The sequence below is a fragment of the Scyliorhinus torazame genome, chromosome 2 (genome assembly GCF_047496885.1).
Source record: "Scyliorhinus torazame isolate Kashiwa2021f chromosome 2, sScyTor2.1, whole genome shotgun sequence".
NCBI classification, from domain to species: Eukaryota; Metazoa; Chordata; class Chondrichthyes; order Carcharhiniformes; family Scyliorhinidae; genus Scyliorhinus; species Scyliorhinus torazame.
This window is the reverse complement of record NC_092708.1, coordinates 30,963,647-30,984,867: the sequence shown is the minus strand read 5'-3', so window position 1 is coordinate 30,984,867 and position 21,221 is coordinate 30,963,647. Positions and strand designations below refer to the sequence as shown.

The window sequence follows — 21,221 nt, the reverse complement described above, 5'->3', positions numbered from 1 at the left end:
CAGGCATCTGTCTGGGATCTCTCAGATCTCTGTGCACAGGTGCACCCGCGCCGTAATGGATGCCCATATAAGAACATAAGAACATAAGAACTAGGAGCAGGAGTAGGCCATCTGGCCCCTCGAGCCTGCTCCACCATTCAATGAGATCATGGCTGATCTTTTGTAGACTCAGCTCCACTTTCCGGCCCGAACACCATAACCCTTAATCCCTTTATTCTTCAAAAAACTATCTATCTTTATCTTAAAAACATTTAATGAAGGAGCCTCTACTGCTTCACTGGGCAAGAATTCCATAGATTCACAACCCTTTGGGTGAAGAAATTCCTCATAAACTCAGTCCTAAATCTACTTCCCCTTATTTTGAGGCTATGCCCCCTAGTTCTGCTTTCACCCGCCAGTGGAAACAACCTGCCCACATCTATCCTATCTATTCCCTTCATAATTTTATAGGTTTCTATAAGATCGCCCCTCATCCTTCTAAATTCCAACAAGTACAGTCCCAGTCTACTCAACCTCTCCTCGTAATCCAACCCCTTCAGCTCTGGGATTAACCTCGTGAATCTCCTCTGCACACCCTCCAGTGCCAGTACGTCCTTTCTCAAGTAAGGAGACCAAAACTGAACACAATACTCCAGGTGTGGCCTCACTAACACCCTATACAATTGCAGCATAACCTCCCTAGTCTTAAACTCCATCCCTCTGGCAATGAAGGACAAAATTCCATTTGCCTTCTTAATCACCTGTTGCACCTGTAAACCAAATGCCTGGCACCTTCGAGGCACTTCCCCGAGTGATGGGTTGGCTCTTGGGTGACAAGGGTTATCCGCTGCAGTTGTGGCTGATGATGCATATCTGGAAGCCTCGGAACTACACAGCAAGCCCAAAAATGACAACCAAGCAGCGATCAAGGGCGTCATCGAGTGGTGCATCGGTGTGCTGAAGGCAGGGTACAGGTGCCTGGACCGCTTTGGTGGGCCCCTCCAGTACAGCCCTGTGAGAGTCTCGGACCGTGGAGGCAATTGAAGAATCCGTTGATCGGCCGTGCGCCCGAAGATCCAACCGCCCCGATCTCTCCCCCGGCCACCTACAAGGCCTCCCCCCCCCATCATGTCCGAACGCCCCGCCCCCAACAGAACGGCCTCGGACTGAGCACGCAGCCGCCAAGCGAGCTTTCCGAGCGGCGATACGTGGTTAGAACCACGTCGACGGGAACTCGGCCGGTCGGGAGCAGAAGATCGCTGGGCGGGCCTCTGGCAATGGGCTCCCAGCCGCTTGGAGTGCTCCACGAACATGCTGTTCTCAGGTCCCGGAGAATCAGCAGAACCGCGCCGGGTCCGATTTTGCTGTGAAATTTGATTCTCCGCCCCCGCGCCAAACGCGATTTCGGCGTGGGGCTGCGGATATTCCAGCCCAGAGACTTTTATTCTTTCAAGTTTCATATTATTCTCTTTTTTTACACGTCTCTTTCCCATACTGTGTTTGTCTGTCTTGTGTGTGTGTGTAGAGGGCGGCGCAAGTTAAATAAGGGGGGATTAGAACATAGAATATTACAGCGCAGTACAGGCCCTTCGGCCCCCGATGTTGCGCCGACCTGTGAAACCAATCTAAAGCCAATCTACACTATTCCCTTATCGTCCATATGTCTATCCAATGACCATTTGAATGCCCTTCGTGTTGGCGAGTCCACTACTGTTGCATTCCATGCCCTTAGTACTCTCTGAGAAAAGAACCTACCTCTGACATCTGTCCTATATCTATCTCCCCTCAATTTAAAGCAATGTCCCCTTGTGCTAGCCATCACCATCCGAGGAAAAAGGCTCTCACTGTCCACCCTATCTAATCCTCTGATCATCTTGTATGCCTCAATTAAGTCACCTCTTAACCTTCTTCTCTCTAACGAAAATAGCCTTAAGCCCCTCAGCCTTTCCTCATAAGATCTTCCCTCCATATCAGGCAACATCCTGGTAAATCTCCTCTGCACCCTTTCCAATGCTTCCACATCCTTCCTATAATGTGGCGACCAGAACTGCACGCAATACTCCAAATGCGGCCGCACCAGAGTTTTGTACAGCTGCAACATGACCTCATGGCTCCGAAACTCAATGCCTCTACCAATAAAAGCTAACACACCGTACGCCTTCTTAACAACCCTCTCAACCTGGGTGGCAACTTTCAGGGATCTATGTACATGGACACCGAGATCTCTCTGCTCATCCACACTACCAAGAATCTTACCATTAGGAATTAGATAACAGTTAACCAAAGAACTAAGAACAAGGAAAAGTACAGCACAGGAACAGGCCCTTTGGCATTCCAAGTCTGTGCCAACCATGCTGCCCGTCTAAACTAAAATCTTCTGCACTTCCGGGGTCCGTCGTTCCTGTGAGAACAAACCGAGTTTATTCAACCTCACCTCATAGCTAATGACCTCCATACCAGGCAACATCCTGGCAAATCTCTTCTGCACCCTCTCTAAAGCTTCCACATCCTTCTGGTAGTGTGGCGACCAGAATTGAACACTATACTCCAAGTGTGGCCGAACTAAGGTTCTGTACAGCTGCAACATGACTTGCCAATTTTTGTACTCAATGCCCCGGCCAATGAAGACAAGAAGTATGCCTTCTTGACTACCTTCTCCACCTGTGTTGCCCCTTTCAGTGACCTGCGGACCTGTACAGCTAGATCTCTTTGACTGCCAATACTCGTGAGGGTTCTACCATTCACTGTATATTCCCTACCTGCATTAAGCCTTCCAAAATGCATTAACTCACATTTGTCCGGATTAAACTCCATCTGCCATCTCTCCGCCCAAGTCTCCAAACAATCTAAATCCTGCTGTATCCTCTGACAGTCCTCATCGCTATCCACAATTCCACCAACGTTTGTGTGGACTGCAAACTTACTAATCAGACCAGTTACATTTTACACCAAATCATTTATATATACTACGAACAGCAAAGGTCCCAGCACTGATCCCTGCGGAACACCACTAGTCACAGCCCTCCAATCAGAAAAGCACCCTCCCATTGCTGATCTCTGCCTTCTATGACCTAGCCACTTCTGTATCCATCTTGCCAGCTCACCCCTGATCCCGTGTGACTTCACCTTTTGTACCAGTCTGCCATGAGGGACCTCGTCAAAGGCATTACTGAAGTCCATATAGACAACATCCACTGCCTACCTGCATTAATCATCTTTGTGACCTCCTCGAAAAGCTCTATCAAGTTAGTGAGACACAACCTCCCCTTCACAAAACTGTGCTGCCTCTCGCTAATACGTCCATTTGCTTCCAAATGGGAGTAGATCCTGTGACGAAGAATTCTCTCCAGTAATTTCCCTACCACTGACGTAAGGCTCACCGGCCTGTAGTTCCCTGGATTATCCTTGCTACCCTTCTTAAACAAAGGAACAACATTGTCCAGTCTCCAGTCCTCCGGGACATCACCTGAAGACAGTGAGGATTCAAAGTTTTCTGTCAAGGCCTCAGCAATTTCCTCTCTAGCTTCCTTCAGTATTCTGGGGTAGATCGCATCAGGCCCTGGGGACTTAACTACCTTAAAATTTTTCAAGACTCCCAACACCTCGTCTTTTTGGATCTCAATGTGACCCAGCCGATCTACCCAACCTTCTCTAGACTCAACACCCACCAATTCCTTCTCTTTGAAGGGTTACTTATAGAATATTGTGTCTGTGGGGATTATTGGTGTTGATCGTTGTAAAGATGTTTACTGTGTGTTTATAAAGTGTTAACTGGATTCATAAATAAACATGGTTTTGTTTTAAAAGTACTTTAGATCTCTGTTGTATCACACCTGTAAAGTGGGCCCAAAGAGCGAATGCATAAGGGAGATCTGATAAATTGTCCATCCAAATGCTTCTGATCCTCCTGGTAATGAAGGTGAATAATTAATGGAACACGGAGAGAATGCTGGATAAAGCAGGGCTGAACTAATGAAAGAAGACCTTCTGCAGTTCACTGAAACAATTATTAAGGTGAATAATGGGCCATCATTAGCGTTCACTCTTGTCTTTTTTTTTGCCAGCTGCCTGAGATCTTCAGCAGACAAATCATGGCTCATATTAATGTTTTACTAATGACCAACTCCACCATGACCTCGAGAAAAGATTGTTTACCACCTGTTCCATGCTGCACTAATAATGCTCACAAACTCAAGGAGAGCTTCTCCATTCCATCTTCATAGACGTCTTTCGGTACAAGTGAAACATTAAATTTACTTTATCGATATATTGTCCAATTTTAAGTACATTTCTATTTTAAATGGAAAATCATATAACTGCTGGAGAAGATACTTTTCCCAAACCCAACCTCCTATCCATTCTTCATGAATACTCAACTTAGCCTGAACTGTACTCTCCCAAACTTGAGCCCAGCCTGCTTGTGTTGGGTGGCATAATGCTGCAGGGTCTGAATGATGGGCACACCAACAGCACCCCCCCCTCCCCCCGGTCTTGCCTTCAGCCCCTGAAAATTGCTGCAGACGACTCAACTGGCACACAGGAAACTGCTCCAAATTCTACAATGTGATGTGAACACTCCATGGTAGGCATCCCAAGTAACGCAACTGTTAATGCTGGAAAGCAAAAGTTCCATTCAGTAGATCATCCTTGAAAGTCTGTCCATCTGTCCCCTTCAGCAGAGCAAGGTATGAGCTTGCCTTCCAGCAAGTGTTGTCCACCAGGCTTCCCATTGTAACTACTCCTGCCAATGTTCCAGCCTCTTCAACCCTAGAGTTCAGATTTTCTGCACTGGCAATAGAGGAAGAGATGGTAGGATTTCTGGAGGGTTCTCTCCGTGCCACACTACGGGGGTGGGCACGGGAGCAATAGGTCAGAAGGTGAGAGCATTGAGGGAGAACTAGGGAATAGGGACAGTGTGGCTCTGAGGCAGAGCAGACGGGGAGAAGTTGCTGAACACAGCGGGTCTGGTGGCCTGAAGTGCATATGTTTTAATGCAAGGAGCATTACGGGTAAGGCAGATGAACTTAGAGCTTGGATTAGTACTTGGAACTATGATGTTGTGGCCATTACAGAGACCCGGTTGAGGGAAGGGCAGGATTGGCAGCTAAACGTTCCAGGATTTAGATGTTTCAGGCGGGATAGAGGGGGATGTAAAAGGGGAGGTGGAGTTGCGCTACTTGTTCGGGAGAATATCACAGCTGTACTGCGAGAGGACACTTCAGAGGGCAGTGAGGCTATATGGGTAGAGATCAGGAATAAGAAGGGTGCAGTCACAATGTTGGGGGTATACTACAGGCCTCCCAACAGCCAGCGGGAGATAGAGGAGCAGATAGGTAGACAGATTTTGGAAAAGAGTAAAAACAACAGGGTTGTGGTGATGGGAGACTTCAACTTCCCCAATATTGACTGGGACTCACTTAGTGCCAGGGGCTTAGACGGGGCGGAGTTTGTAAGGAGCATCCAGGAGGGCTTCTTAAAACAATATGTAGACAGTCCAACTAGGGAAGGGGCGGTATTGGACCTGGTATTGGGGAATGAGCCCGGCCAGGTGGTAGATGTTTCAGTAGGGGAGCATTTCGGTAACAGTGACCACAATTCAGTAAGTTTTAAAGTACTGGTGGACAAGGATAAGAGTGGTCCGAGGATGAATGTGCTAAATTGGGGGAAGGCTAATTATAACAATATTAGGCGGGAACTGAAGAACATAGATTGGGGGCGGATGTTTGAGGGCAAATCAACATCTGACATGTGAAAGTTGAAAGGAATACAGGACCGGCATGTTCCTGTGAGGAAGAAAGATAAATACGGAAAGACTGGACAATGTTGTTCCTTTGTTTAAGAAGGGTAGCAAGGATAATCCCGGGAACTACAGGTCGTTGTGCCTTACTTCAGTGGTAGGGAAATTACTGGAGAGAATTCTTCGAGACAGGATCTACTCCCATTTGGAAGCAAATGGACGTGTTAGTGAGAGGCAGCACGGTTTTGTGAAGGGGAGGTCGTGTCTCACTAACTTGATAGAGTTTTTCGAGGAGGTCACTAAGATGATTGATGCAGGTAGGGCAGTAGATGTTGTCTATATGGACTTCAGTAAGGCCTTTGACAAGGTCCCTCATGGTAGACTAGTACAAAAGGTGAAGTCACACGGGATCAGGGGTGAGCTGGCAAGGTGGATACAGAACTGGCTAGGCCATAGAAGGCAGAGAGTAGCAATGGAGGGATGCTTTTCTAATTGGAGGGCTGTGACCAGTGGTGTTCCACAGGGATCAGTGCTGGGACCTTTGCTCTTTGTAGTATATATAAATGATTTGGAGGAAAATGTAACTGGTCTGATTAGTAAGTTTGCAGACGACACAAAGATTGGTGGAATTGCGGATAGCGATGAGGACTGTCGGAGGATACAGCAGGATTTAGATTGTCTGGAGACTCGGGTGGAGAGATGGCAGATGGAGTTTAATCCGGACAAATGTGAGGTAATGCATTTTGGAAGGTCTAATGCAGGTAGGGAATATACAGTGAATGGTAGAACCCTCAAGAGTATTGAAAGTCAAAGAGATCTAGGAGTACAGGTCCACAGGTCATTGAAAGGGGCAACACAGGTGGAGAAGGTAGTCAAGAAGGCATACGGCATGCTTGCCTTCATTGGCCGGGGCATTGAGTATAAGAATTGGCAAGTCATGTTGCAGCTGTATAGAACCTTAGTTAGGCCACACTTGGAGTATAGTGTTCAATTCTGGTCGCCACACTACCAGAAGGATGTGGAGGCTTTAGAGAGGGTGCAGAAGAGATTTACCAGAATGTTGCCTGGTATGGAGGGCATTAGCTATGAGGAGCGATTGAATAAACTCGGTTTGTTCTCACTGGAACGAAGGAGGTTGAGGGGAGACCTGATAGAGGTATATAAAATTATGAAGGGCATAGACAGAGTGGATAGTCAGAGGCTTTTCCCCAGGTTAGAGGGGTCAATTACTAGGGGGCATAGGTTTAAGGTGAGAGGGGCAACGTTTGGAATAGATGTACGAGGCAAGTTTTTTACGCAGAGGGCAGTGGGTGCCTGGAACTCGCTACCGGAGGAGGTAGTGGAAGAAGGGACGATAGGGACCTTTAAGGGGCATCTTGACAAATATATGAATAGGATGGAAATAGAAGGATACGGACCCAGGAAGTGTAGAAGATTGTAGTTTAGTCGGGCAGCATGGTCGGCACGGGCTTGGAGGGCTGAAGGGCCTGTTCCTGTGCTGTACATTTCTTTGTTCTTTGTTCTTTGTACCCCTTCCTACACCCCCCCAATCAGACTATGCAGCTACAGCTCACTAATGGAGGCCGAAGACAGGAGTTAGCGCATAATGTCAAGGGTCAGCACTAACGGATGACACGGTGAGCACTGTCGCACTATGCTGAATGTGTGCACATAGAAACAGAGAGAGAGAGGGAGGATGTGTGTCTGAGAGACTGAAGGTAAAAGAGAAAAGGAAGGGAAGATGCACAAATACCGTCTGTGCACAATATATATGTAGTGCAGCACGATGGCACAGTGCTGCCTTATAGCGCCAAGGACCCTGGTTCGATTCTGACCTTGAGTGACCATGTGGAGTTTGCACTTTCTCTCCCTGTCCGCGTGGGTTTCCTCCGAGTGCTCCGGTTTCCTCTCACAGTCTAAATGACTGCATTTCGGAAGAATGTGATTGACTGTGAGGCTCTATAGAATGTGCTGGGGTCTAAAAGACATGAGACGGGATTCTCTGTCCTGCCAGCCCCATTTTCCGGCACGGCACGCCCCCACCTTCAGCGAGATTCTCCGTTCCCGCAGCCGGCTAATGGGGTAAAAATTTGTGTTTTGATGTTCTTCCGGGCAGAGAGAGAAAATCACCTGTAGAATAAGTCATCAGGAAGGGTTTGAAAGCCAACAACATAAATGGATTGAAGAAGCACAGCAGGCACACGTCAAGAAGAGAGGGGTAGGTGAGGCACAAGGTTACCGTGGGAGATCTTGTCAGCAGAGCAGGTAGCGCTCTGGCATCTGAACCAGACGTTCTGGGTTCAGGTCCCACCCCAAGATTCGATGGTCAAGAGAGGCGAGTTCACAACCTGGCCAAAAAGTTTCAATATCAGCCTGCAAATCCTTCCAACACACACCGATGGCTGGCAGTAAGCACAGGAAAGATTCCTAGTCAGCCATGTGATGCCAAGAAAGTTACAGCCTCACCAACCCATATCCCCAGCTCCAGGCTACAACTTACACGTTGCCGAAGCAACTTGGAGTCCCTGGCTAAACTGCAACACACCACCACCCCACCGCCACTGTGAGTTGTAAATGGACAAACTTGTGTTAAACAACCGAGCACTTTTTAAAAGAAAATAGTTAATTAAACAAGCTTCATTACTACAATATAAGCAAAGTACTGTGGATGCTGGGGATCTGAATTATAAACAGAAAATGCTGGATAAACTCAGCAGATCTGGAAGCATCTGTGGAGAGAGAAACAGGGGGCTGGATTCTTCCGCCTCGCCCCCCGCAAGATCGCCACGGGCAGGGCGCGGACTAAAGGTCCATTGACCTCGGGTGGGAATTTCCAGTAGCTGGGCCAGAGTTAATGTCTCAAGTCGATACGACACTTCAGTTCAGGTGTTGATGTTATTTCACTAGTTTACATGCACTCAATCACTCAAGCTATCAAAGAACAAAGACAAAGAACAAAGGACAATGCAGCAAAGAAACAGACTCTTCGTCCCTCCAAGCCTGTACCACCCTTGGTCAAAACCCAAAATAACAAAATCAATCCTATCTCCCCAATCACCTTGGTTTCTAAGCTCTTACCACAATGTGTATCTGAGGTTTGCGTCTCTTGGCCAGATCAATAATATTCACTCCGTTGTAATAGAGATTCTCAATGCAGCCATGAAAGTTCTTCCTCAGGAATGTCACCGATTTGCTTGGAATTGGAATCCCTCCAAAACTCAGCTGAAAATAAAAGAGAAGACACACACAAAATTATGCTGATAAAGGTATTTGCGAACGACTTGAAACGCTATCATCAACAGCTTAAAAAAATCCTCAGTGGGTTAGCTGATGCGTCAACAATTGCAACTGCACTGATCAGCTTTGCTGACGTTCCCCAGTCATGCAAGGGAGTCGCAAGGCCAAGGTGATGTTGGAGGAGTCAGGCACTCAAGATGCTGACTTAGAAATGATAGTGGGGTTAACCTTGTGAATCCTCTACTATGAACTATGTTGTAGAATAGATAGCCATGGGAAAACCTGGTCAACAATTTCAGGGCGATGAGGGGCATGGGTGGTGTGGTGTTGGGAAGGCAGTCAGGAGGTATTCATTTATTCGCTCATGGGATGTAGGCATCACTGGCAAGGCCAGCATTTATTGCCCACTCCTTATTTCCCTATTGGCTTGAAAGGTCCTTCCAGAGGGCAATTAAGACTCAGCAATGTTACATTGGGTCTGGATTTACATATAGGTCAGACCGGGAAAGGATGGCAGATTTCCTTCCCTAGATTGGTTTTTATGACAATCAACAATGGTATTTTCATCACTACTAGACTTAGGTACGGGGAATATTGGGGTAGTTTGGGGTCACGGGGTGTGGGGCAAACATAGAAAATAGGAGCAGGGGTAAACCATTTTAATTAATAATCTTTATTGTCACAAGTATACTTACATTAACAATGCAATGAAGTTACTGTGAAAAGCCCCCAGTCGCCTTGGGCCTTCTCCCCCATTCTTTTTATCTATTCATCCAAGGGATATGGGCATCACCTAATAGGCCGGCATTATTGCTCACTCCTAGTTGCCCTTCAGAACTGGGTAGTGAGCTGCCTTCTTGAATTGCTGCAGTCCCTGAGATTCAGGTACATCCATAGTGCTGTTAGGGAAGGAACTCCAGGATGTTGCCCCACTGACAATGAAGGAACGGCAACATATTTCCAAGTCAGGGTGGTGAATGACTTGGAGGGGAATCTCTAAGTGGTGGGGCTCCGAGGTATCTGCTGCTCTTGTCCTCCTAGATGATAGTGGTCGTGGGTTTGGAAGGTGCTGCCCAAGGAACCTTGGTGAGTTCCTGCAGTGCATTTTGTAGATGGTGCACACGGCTTTTCCGATTTGTCGGTGGTGGAGGGTTTCAATGTTTGTGGTGTTGACTTGTTTATTTCTATGTGAACCACAAGCTGTTTCTTATATTGACTGAATGACCGCACAACCAGTATATTAGTTCAAAAGACAGTTTATTAATGAACACAAGACTTATCTCTATATGCAATGATACACGCGGCTACGCACTAAACTATACCTAATAACTAAGATGAGCTTTACTAAACTTCGGGGTGACCGGCTCTGTGCGGGAGATAAGGCCTTCATCTGTGTCCACATGGGTCGGTTGGAAGTCTTCAGGTTTGTCTCGGCTGGGCTCGTCCTTCAGGTAGCGATCGCGGGTCCTTGAACTTGGCTAGTTGATATGGTGCAGTTGGTCGCTCAGAGGCCGGTCCAAAAGGGGCCGATCTCTCAGTTTGCAGTTCTTCTTCTTCCCCTGGGTTTTCGCACCCTTTGGGCCGGTCCTACCTCCAGATCCAATGGATCAATAGGGTTTTGATCACCCTCATTGACCCTGGCCAATTAAGGGACAGATACCTCGATGGCTGGGAATCATCATAGAATCATCATAGTTGTCATTGTTCCAGGCACGTATGCCTTTCAAAATAAGGGGAAGTGGCGCCGGTTAATCTGCTACTGTTGCCGTTCCTTGATTCGAGTTCGATTGTCCTGGGGAAATAGTGATTGACCTTTAATAGGTGCAAGTTTCTGTCTGGTCTGGCTTCTTTGCACAATACACAGAGGCTGTGCACTTGTCTGTGCCCCAAGTTGACCACAATTCCCATGGTCCTTTGCAGGTGGCCATTTTAGATGGCTACAGTGGAAAAGGGAGGAATGAAGCAAGCTGCTTTGTCCTGGAAGGTGTCGAGCTTCTTGAGTGTTGTTGGAGCTGCACTCATCCAGGCAAGTGGAGGATGTTGCCTGGTCTGGAGAGTGTTAGCTATGAAGAGAGGTTGAATAAATTCAGGTTGCTTTCGTTGGAAAGACGGAGGTTAAGGGGAGTCCTGATGAGATCTACAAAATTATGAGAGGTATAGACAGGGTAAATAGTCAGAAGCTTTTTACTAGGGTGGAAGACTCAATTACAAGGGTGCAAAGGTTCAAGGTGCGAGGGATAAAGTTTAGGGGAGTTGTGCGGGGAAAGGTTTTCACAAATAGGGTAGATGTGGTGGAGGCAGGCACAGTAGCAACGTTTAAAGTGTATCTTGAGAGACGGGCGGAGAATGGAGAGGTACAGATCGTTTAGGCAAAAAGTAGGTCTAAATAAGGAATCTGTATTGGCACAGGCATGGAGGGCTGAAGGGCCTGTTCCTCTGCTGTAATGTTCTTTGTTCTTTGTTCATACCTTAGCACAAAGTAGCAAACGTAACCACCAAATATCATCAGAGAAACTTAAGACTACAACATTATTTTACAAAATGGTGTTCATCTTAAATTTTGCTGTGTGCCATTTTATGACATGTAATAACTTTGTTTTAAACAGGTTAAGGCTTCCTCTAAATAGCAGTTAAAAGAAATAAAATGAAAGTTAATTGCATCGCGTGTTTAATTATATTCAGATGGTGGGCATTGCCAGTGGGGGAAGGTGGGGGAGGTGATCATGGTGGTGGGATGGGAGAGGGTGCTGTCACAGGACTATGTCAGGAAAACAGTGTTAGTTTTAAGGGATCTAGATATTGTTCAATATTAGAAATAAGGTATAGTTTTAAGTGGGTTTAGTTTAGTGTTTCTGTGTAAGAAAGGATAAACCCAAAGTTAGATTCAAGTTAGACAAAGCTGTTTGACCCTGGGAGGCTTTTGATTACAGATAACACCTTATTTATATTGTGCTTAGAGAGGTTAGGGGTGAAAAGTAAAAAAACTTGCAGAAGTATAAATTTGTTCCTTCGCAGCCAGAGGCACCTTTAGGGTAGGAATGTTTTTGGAGTTTAATTTTTAGCTGATTTTATAGCAGTTGTTTTTAAAAGGCCAGAGAGGGAACATCTCTATCAGCTTTGCTTGAAGAAAAGCTCGACCATAGGACAATGGTTACGAAAGACAGTGCAGGACATTTAAAGAAAAGCTTTTAAGGAAGCTAGAGACACGAAGAGAAATTTCCAAGAATTCTGAAGTTAAAGGATCAAAGAGCCTTTTGAGAGCTATTTATGAAAGGTAAACCATACCTGGGAAGAGAAGAGCTGATGAGGTCTGCTACAAACAAGACTCATATCTGAAGCAATTGTAAGGTTGAGTGTCCTTACTTCCTTTGTTTTAAGCAATAATGTTCTGTCGGGTGCTGAGTACCTGAATTTGTGTAAAAGCATTTCAGCTAAAGGAAACCTGAAAGGCAAGGTGGAGAACTTGAAGTGGATTCCTTGTTAAAAGTGGAACAGAAGCTCTGTTTCAAAGGATAAATGGAAAAGCTGGAATGGATTCCTCATGCAAACTGCTGATGGGGAGTTTTGTTTGAAAGAAGATTTTAAAACGTGTCATTTTGGGAGTAGCATTTCAAAACTCTCATGTGACAACCATCTGAGGGATTGAGAGTGAGATCTAATGATGATCGGTTGAGTGGAATTGGTCATTTGGTCATGGGTGTTATCTTTGAAAACTGTACACATTTGTGAAACCCAGGGGGGAGTCAAGTAATATTCGTTTTATAATCAACTTTTTCTTATATAATGAATGTTTTCTTGTTGTCAAAACTAATTAGTAGCCCTGTCACTCTCTTCCTCCACGTTTTCGAAACAAAAAGTAAAAGTTATGATCTTTTGAGACAGAATCCTTTCTGCAATCTTCCCGTCCAGTCGTAACACAAACTGGGATATTAACAACTGGTAATCCAGAGGCCCAGACTAATGCTCTGTGGATATTGGGTCAAATTCCAACACCCAGATCCCATGAAAGAAGAAAAGGTAACTAGGGATCCAAATGTAGCAACAGACTGAAACTGTGTTTTTTGGATTTGGAGGTACATGCTCGTGTAGTTCTGCAAATAAAAGTTGTTGTCTGTCTAAAGTTTCAGCTCCAGTTTCATCCTTCACTGCCTGGTTTTCTAGAGCAAGACAACAAACACCCTAATAATACCACATAGGTCCAATTCTTTAAAATATCATTGTCAGCAATGAAATTCCATATATTTAAAAAAAAATCCATTTTGACACCATCTTTGTTTAAATACTGCATCTCCTACAAGAGAGGATCTAACCACCGCCCCTTGACATTCAATGGCATCACCATCTCTGAATCCCCCACAATCAGCATCCTGGGGGTTACCATTGACCAGAAACTGAACTGGACTAGCCACGTTAATACTGTGGCTACCAGGGCAGGTCAAAAACAAGGAATCCTTTGGTGAGTAACTCATCTCCTGACCCCCCCCCCAAAGCCTGTCCACCATCTACAAGGCATAAGTCACAAATGTAATGGAATACTCTCCGCTTGCCTGGATGAGCGCAGCTCCAACAACACTCAAGAAGCTCAACACCATCCAGGACAAAGCAGCCCCGCTTGATTTCTCCCCCTTCCACAAACATTAAAACCCTCCACCACTGACGAACAGTGTCAGCCGTGTGCACCATCTACAACATGCACTGCAGTAACTCGCCGAGGTTCCTTACACAGAACCTTCCATCTAGAAGGACAAGAGAAATGAAATGAAAATGAAATGAAAATCGCTTATTGTCACAAGTAGGCTTCAAATGAAGTTACTGTGAAAAGCCCCTAGTCGCCACATTCCGGCGCCTGTTCGGGGAGGCTGTTATGGGAATCAAACCGTGCTGCTGGCCTGCCTCAATCTGCTTTCAAAGCCAGCGATTTAGCCCCAGTGCTAAACAGCCCCAGAGCAGCAGATACCTGGGAACCCCATCACCTGGAGGTTCCCCTCCAAGTCACTCACCACCTTGACTTGGAAATATATCGGCCTTCCTTCACTGTGGCTGAGGCAACATCCTGGAACTCCCTCCAAAACAGCACATTGTGTGTACACATACCTCAAGGACTGGAGCAGTTCAAGAAGGCAGCAGACCACCACCTTTTGAAGAGCAACTAGGGATGGGCAATAACCTTTGGCCTAACCAGTGATGCCCACAATCCGTAAATGAATTAAAACAAAGCACACCCCTTTACGCTTGAGTGATTTTGAAGTGGTCAGCTGGATATTGAAAGCACATAACCCTGATGTGGTTGATGTTTGCAAGCATTGTGGTTTCCGCACTTAGACTTACTCATCCACGAAGAAGATGAAAGAAGCAAGGCTCACAGCGGGTTTGTGAAAGCTGTCAATCACAGCCCATTACCAGAAATTAACGCATAGCTGGCAGCTGATGGATCTGAGGGTTTTAAACACAGCTGTTCTCCATCCAGGAATGGATACATGATATGATAATGATGATAATCGCTTATTGTCACAAGCAGGCTTCAAATGAAGTTACTGTGAAAAGCCCCTAGCCGCCACATTCCAGCGCCTGTTCGGGGAGGCTGGTACGGTAATTGAACCCATGCTGCTGGCCTGCCTTGGTCTGCTTTAAAACCCAGCTATTTAGCCCAGTGTGCTAAACCAGCCCCTAGGGGCTGGATTCTCCAATTCAAGGCTATGTCCCCACGCTGGCGTGGGAACGGTGGCATTTTACGACAGACAAAATGGCGTAAAACAGCCACCGATCCTCCGTTTTGCTGGGGACTAGCATGCTGGCATCGTAGAGCACCCGACGCTAGCTGCCGATAAGGCCCGGAGAATTGCCGGATCCTTGGCTGCCCCTGCGCATGGCGGCGGTCTGCAGTGGCCGCGCCATGCTACTTGGTGGAGGCCGCTCGCAGACCCGGCCTGCAAAATAGTGCCCCCCCTTTGGCCGGCCCATGTGCCCTGAACCACCGCCCCCCACAGTGCCCGCAGCCCCTAATAAAGTCCCCCCCTGCGCGCAGATCGGTCCTTCCCCGACTGTGGCGGTGCTGGACTGAGGACACACGCAACCAATGCTGTCGGGAACTCGGCCGGTCGGGTCGGAGCATCGGGGGCGGGCCTTAGGCAATATTGCTACGTTACGCACTGTACTCTCCGAGTACGCCGCTTTGGAGGGGGTGGAACATCGCAAAAGTGGCGGCACCTCTGATTCGGTCGAGAACTTTGATTCTCTGGCACATCGCACAACCCAATTTCGGCGTCAACGACCGGAGAATCCAGTCCCTGGTACTTCCAGGTAAGTGAATGAAATGAAATGAAAATCGCTTATTGTCACAAGTAGGCTTCAAATGAAGCTACTGTGAAAAGCCCCTAGTCGCCACATTCCGGCGCCCATTCGGGGAGGCTGTTACGGGAATCGAACCGTGCTACTGGCCTGCCTTGGTCTGCTTTCAAAGCTAGCGATTTAGCCCTGTGCTAAACAGCCCCAGTGTTACAACTGCAATTTTTCACTGTCCCTGTCTGGACTGCTCTGGATAGGAGTCTCTTTTCTGGGGGGTCTGTGGGAGGTCCCTCTAGTTAGCGGGGTATTCGTGGGGATTATTTTAGTTAGGGGCACTCTATCGGGGGTCTCCCTATTTATGGGGCCTCTAGTTAGGGAGTCTCTTTGGGGGATCCCTGGAGTTAGGGGTCCGTGTGGAGGGTCCTTCTAGTCAGGAGGTCTCTCTGGGTGGCCCTCTAGTTAGGGGGCCTAAGGTTGGGTGTCTCTCCAGTTAGGGTTCCCTGTGAAGGCCTCTCCAGTTAGGCAGGGTCTGTAGGAGGGTCCCTTTATTTGGTGGGTCTCTGGGGGTCTCCCTGTTTCGGGAGTCTCTTGGGGGTGTCGCCCGATTTAAGGGGTCCATAGGCATCTCACTACTTTGGAGTCCCTGGAGGGGGGATTGGGTCACCCCCATACTTGGGTGAAGGGGCACCCAGAAAATTCAGCAGTGGGGGGCTGCTTTGTGATATGGGGGGGTTTATGCGGAGCTGATTTGCCTTGCAAGGGGTAGGGGGGTAGCGAGCTGAGGGAATTTACAATCCGGACACCTGCACAAAATAGCGGCACGATAGCGGGATTTCCTTTCACCGGCGCTCACGCACGCCCGCGGATTTCCCGATGGAAACCCCATTTGCCGGCTCCAATCCCGCTGCCGGCGAGGTTGTTCCGCTCTATAAAACAAGTGCGGCGGGACGGAAAATCTCACCCATAGTCTCCCAAACTGAGAAATATCTCCTCATTTAAACTGCCTCAGCAGAATTTCATATTTATCCCAATGTGGGATGTTGGTGTTTGGAAGTTGAATTTTCAAATGCATGCTAACATTAAACTCCAAATCATTGGTACCATGGTAATGTCCGAATCACAAGACTCTTGGATTAAGTCCCACATTCCTGTGGGTCTGGAGTCATGTGTAGCATGACAGATTTACTTCGACCATAAGGCATAGGAGCAGAATTAGGCCACTCGGCCCATCGAGTCTGCTCCGCCATTCAATCATGGCTGATATTTTTCTCATCCCCATTCTCCTGCCTTCTCCCCATAACCCCTGATCCCTTTATTGATCAAAAAACGATCAATTTCTATTTTAAAGACACTCAGTGATTTGGCCTTCACAGCCATCTGCGGCAAAGAGTTCCACAGATTCACCACCCTCTAGCTAAAGAAATTCCTCCTCATCTCTATTTTAAAGGATCGTCCCTTTAGTCTGAGATGGTGTCCTCTGCTTCCAGTTTTTCCTACAAGTGGAAACATTCTCTCCACGTCCACTCTATCCAGGCCTCGCAGTATCCTGTAAGTTTCAATTAGATCCCCCCTTATCCTTCTACACTCCGTGTACAGACAAAGAGTCCTCAACCGTTCCTCATACGACAAGTTCTTCATTCCAGGGATCATTCTTGTGAACCTCCTCTGGACCCTTTCCAAGGCCAGCACATCTTTCCTTAGATACGGGGCTCAAAACTGCTCACAGTGCTCCAAATGGGGTCTGACCAGAGCCTTATATAGCCTCAGAAGTACATCCCTGGTCTTGTAATCTAGTCCTCTCGATATGAATGCCAACATTGCTTTTGCCTTCCTAACTGCCAACTGAACCTACATGTTAACCTTAAGAGAATCGTGAAGAGAACTGCCAAGTCCCTTTGTGTTTCTGATTTCCTAAGCATCTTCCCATTTTGAAAATAGTCTATGCCTCCATTTCTCCTTCCAAAGTGCATAACCTCACACTTTTCCACATTGTATTCCATCTGCCACTTCTTTGTCCACTCTCCTAGCCTGTCCAAGTCCTTCTGAAGCTCGCCCGCTTCCTCAATACTACCTGTCCCTCTACAAATCGTTGTATCATCTGTAAACTTAGCAACCGTGCCTTCAGTTCCTTCCTCCAGATCATTAATGCATATTGTGAAAAGTTGTGGTCCCAGCACCGACCCCTGAGGTACACCATTAGTCACCTGCTGCAATCCTGGAAAAGACCCCTTTATCCCCACTCTCTGCCTTCTGCCAGTCAGCCAATCCTCTATCCATGCCAGGATCTTACCCTAAACACCATGGGCTCTTAACTTATTTTACAGTCTCCGATGCGGCACCTTGTCAAAGGCCTTCATGACATCTAAATGAATCAGGTACACTGGTTCTCCTTTGTCTAACTTCCTTGCTACTTCCTCAAAGAACTCTAACAGATTTGTCAGACATGACCTCCCCTTGACGAAGCCCTGCTGTCTCAGTCCTAGTTTATCATGCACTTCCAAGTACTCCGCGATCTCATCTTTAATAACAGACTCTAAAATCTTACCAATGACCGAAGTCAGGCTAACTGGCCCATAATTTCCCATCTTCTGCCTCCCTCCCTTCTTAAACAGTGGTGTTACATTCGCAACTTTCCAGTCCTCTGGGACCCTTCCTGCCTCCAGTGATTCCTGAAAGATCATCACCAATGCCTCCACAATTTCCTCAGCTATCTCTTTTAGACCCCTGGGGTGTAGTCCATTTGGTCCAGGTGATTTATCCACCTTCAGACCTTTCAGTTTCCCCAGAACCTTCTCCTTAGTAATGGTCACTGCACTCACCTCTGCCCCCTGGTTCTCCTGGAGCTCTGGCATCCCACTGGTGTCTTCCACCATGAAGACTGATGCAATGTAACTATTCAGTTCGTCTGCCATTTCTTTATTTCCTATTGTTACTTCTCCAGCCACATTTTCCAGTGGTCCAATGTCTATTTTTGCCTCTCTCTTACCTTTTATATATTGAAAAAAATCTCTTCCCATCTTCCCTTATATTACTAGCTATTCCCTGAAGGATATTAGTGAACCAGATGGGTTTTTACGACAATCAACAATGGCTTCATGGTCACCTTTAGACTTCTAATTCCAGATTCTTTTTATTGAATTCAAATTTCACAAGTTCCTTTTTGTACAAATAGCCAGTATTACCCTGTCTGGCTGTGACTGAGTGTGGAATTCTGTGACAATTTAGTGCTGTGGGACAAAATGTATCTCCAACATGACTATTAGTTCAACTAAAAAGAAAGCAAAATACTGCAGACGCCGGAAATCGGAAATAAAAACAGAAAGTAATGGAAAAACCTAGCAGGTCTGACAGCATCTGTGGAGCGAGAAACAGAGTTCATGTTTCGAGTCCTCATGACTCTCTTCTTCAGAGCTAAGGAGAGGGAGAAATTTGATGGGTTTCATATGGTACAAGAGGGGGTTGAGCAGGTCAGTGATAAGTGTGAGCTAAGATGTTTGAGGCACAAGACAAAGCAAGTGTGAATGGCTGTGTTAAGGACTATAAAAGGTGCTGATGTGCCGTGAAGGTAAGACAGCAGAATGTCTTAATGGGAAATCATGCTGTGTGAATTCTGTGTGTCTGCTATTGCTTACTGGAGGCACCCGCACTTGCAAGATCGATAATAAATACTTCTTCAGAATTTGACTAAGTGTAAATCTTTTATTAAGTGAGCGGTGTTTCTCACACAGTGATCAGTGAAAGCAAAACTTTCACTGATAATACTGACATTTCAACAAGTTGGCTTCACAGTGCGAGGGCCCCAGATTCGATTCCTGGCTTGTGTCACTGTCTGTGCGGAGTTTGCACGTTCTCCCTGTGCCTGCGTGAGTTCCCTCCGGGTGCTCCGGTTTCCTCCCACAAGTCCCAAAAAGATGTGCTGCGCTGTTAGATAATTTGGACATTCTGAATTCTCCTTCAGTGTGCCCGAACAGGTGCCGGAATGTGGCGACGGGGGGGCTTTTCACAGTAACTTCATTGCAGTGTTAATGTAAGCCTACTTGTGACAATAAAGATTATTATTAAGTGAAAGGTGGTCCTATGTTGTGGGGGGTGGGGGTGGGTGCATCGAGGACTGCGTTGGGGGAAAAAAAATGTTTGGGGTTGGTTGGCCTATCGGTCAGACTGGTCTGACTGTTTAACTATTATAATAATAGTAACGTTTTATTGTCAAAGGTATGAAGTTACAGTGAAAAGCCCCTAGTCGCCACATTCCAGCGCCTGTTCGGGTCAGCTGGTATGGGAATTGAGCCCGTGCTGCTGGCCTTGTTCTGTATCGCAAAACCAGCTGTCTAGCCCACTGAGCTAAACCTGCCCCTCTACTCCAAGAAGAGATTTTTGATGTGTTATTCCTACAGAGATCGGGTTTCAGAAAGGAAGCAATGTTATCTTGAAATTCAGCCTATCTTGAAATGCGACCTGTTTTGTTGCTGGTCTAATTTAAGACCTTTATTTTAAACAGCAACCATGCACATAAAAGTCGAGATTTTAAAACATGCCCTGCTGGCCGTGTGCCATTAATTGTCCAGTCTTGGTCAGTTTGAAGCCTCTGAAACAATTCTGCAGTCAGTACATTCCCTGGAAACATTCTCCTCTATGCTCACTTACTTTCCAACATGACAACATAATCACATTAAAGCAGTGAGTGATGCCTCAGATGTGGTGAGAGACAAGCTGGAGGAGATCATTTGTATCAGGAGTGAGGGATTAATGACACTAATGGAGCCTGTGGATGTGCTGCTTACCCACACTTTCTATGTGATGACTGGGAGATGCAAATGGGTCTTACCAGAAAATCGATGACTTTGCAAGGAGGCTCGCAGTGCACTTATACTAACTGAGGAATATAAACCAAGGGAATCCAGCCTCTCATTTTGGTTGCCTCGGTTACTCAAGTGTCTATATCATCAGTCGGCGCATTGAATCATGCCCGTGCGGGACACATTTTATCATTCTTTGTGACCAAAGAGGCCAAGCTCTGGAAAATGCCCATCATCAGTTCCCCGGCAGAACTACAGACAGCATTGAACTCAGTACCCCAATAAAATACTCAACTTGTCAAGAACTGCAAACATGATCAAACTGCAAACATGTGAGGATATGACACCAAGTGGAGATTTCTGGATCAAGTTATAAATATCTGAGTGCACAATGATATAGAATGTCATCCGAGCTCACAGCACAGAGGCTGGTTATTCAGCACAACAAAACTGCCCCCGTGCCTATGCACCGTAACAATCGCCATTCACCCCACTTCAATCAAACTTTTGAACACATGCTTCCATCTCTTTCCATCTGGACAGGCAGAATGAATTAATTTCTAGCACACAGTATTAACCACACCTCAGAAATGACTAATTGGAGTATATAAATGTGTCTTTTTGATCCTCCCTCCGCACTGTAATATTTCTCTGTTTAATCAATCCGACTATGGTATCGCTGCTCCAAATGTTTTCCTTGTTTCTCCTGAGTATCCACTATCCCAGTATGTGTTCAGCCTGCCCCCATCCTCAGTGGATTGAAATCAAGCCTCAATGAAGCCTCCATCATCTTCTGTCCGAGAATCTGGATGTTATCGGTTACCATTGCTCCTCGACTCTTCCTTCGCTACAATCTTACAATGGCCAGGCATCGCATAAACCAACTATCCAACTGCGATGGCATGTTGTGCTTGTCTGCTTATTCTTCGTTTATGATCGTTGCATGTTCACAGCACACTGTATCTCTATTAACTTCTCTCGCTCCATATCCATTCGTAAAATGGGTGCAGTAGCATCTCATTATGTTAGGGGCTGGTTTAGTACAGTGGTCTAAACAGCTGGCTTGTAAAGCAGAACAAGACCAGCAGCATGGGTTCAATTCCCGAACCGGTCTCCCCGAACATATGCTGGAATGTGGCGACTCAGGGCTTTTCACAGTAACTTCATTTGAAGCCTACTTGCTTCAC

The 21,221-nt window shown here is 46.5% G+C and overlaps 1 protein-coding gene across 2 annotated transcripts in view; it reads right to left on the bottom strand.

Moving 5' to 3' along the window:
- LOC140387024 (contactin-associated protein-like 5) overlaps positions 1-21,221 on the bottom strand; it is a 1,394,308-nt gene that overhangs the window by 693,012 nt on the left and 680,075 nt on the right. For both annotated transcript variants that reach the window (XM_072470006.1, XM_072470014.1), the window contains exon 7: positions 8,795-8,938. In XM_072470006.1, coding sequence (XP_072326107.1) covers positions 8,795-8,938 — 144 coding nt within the window. The remainder of the gene's footprint in view (positions 1-8,794; positions 8,939-21,221) is intronic.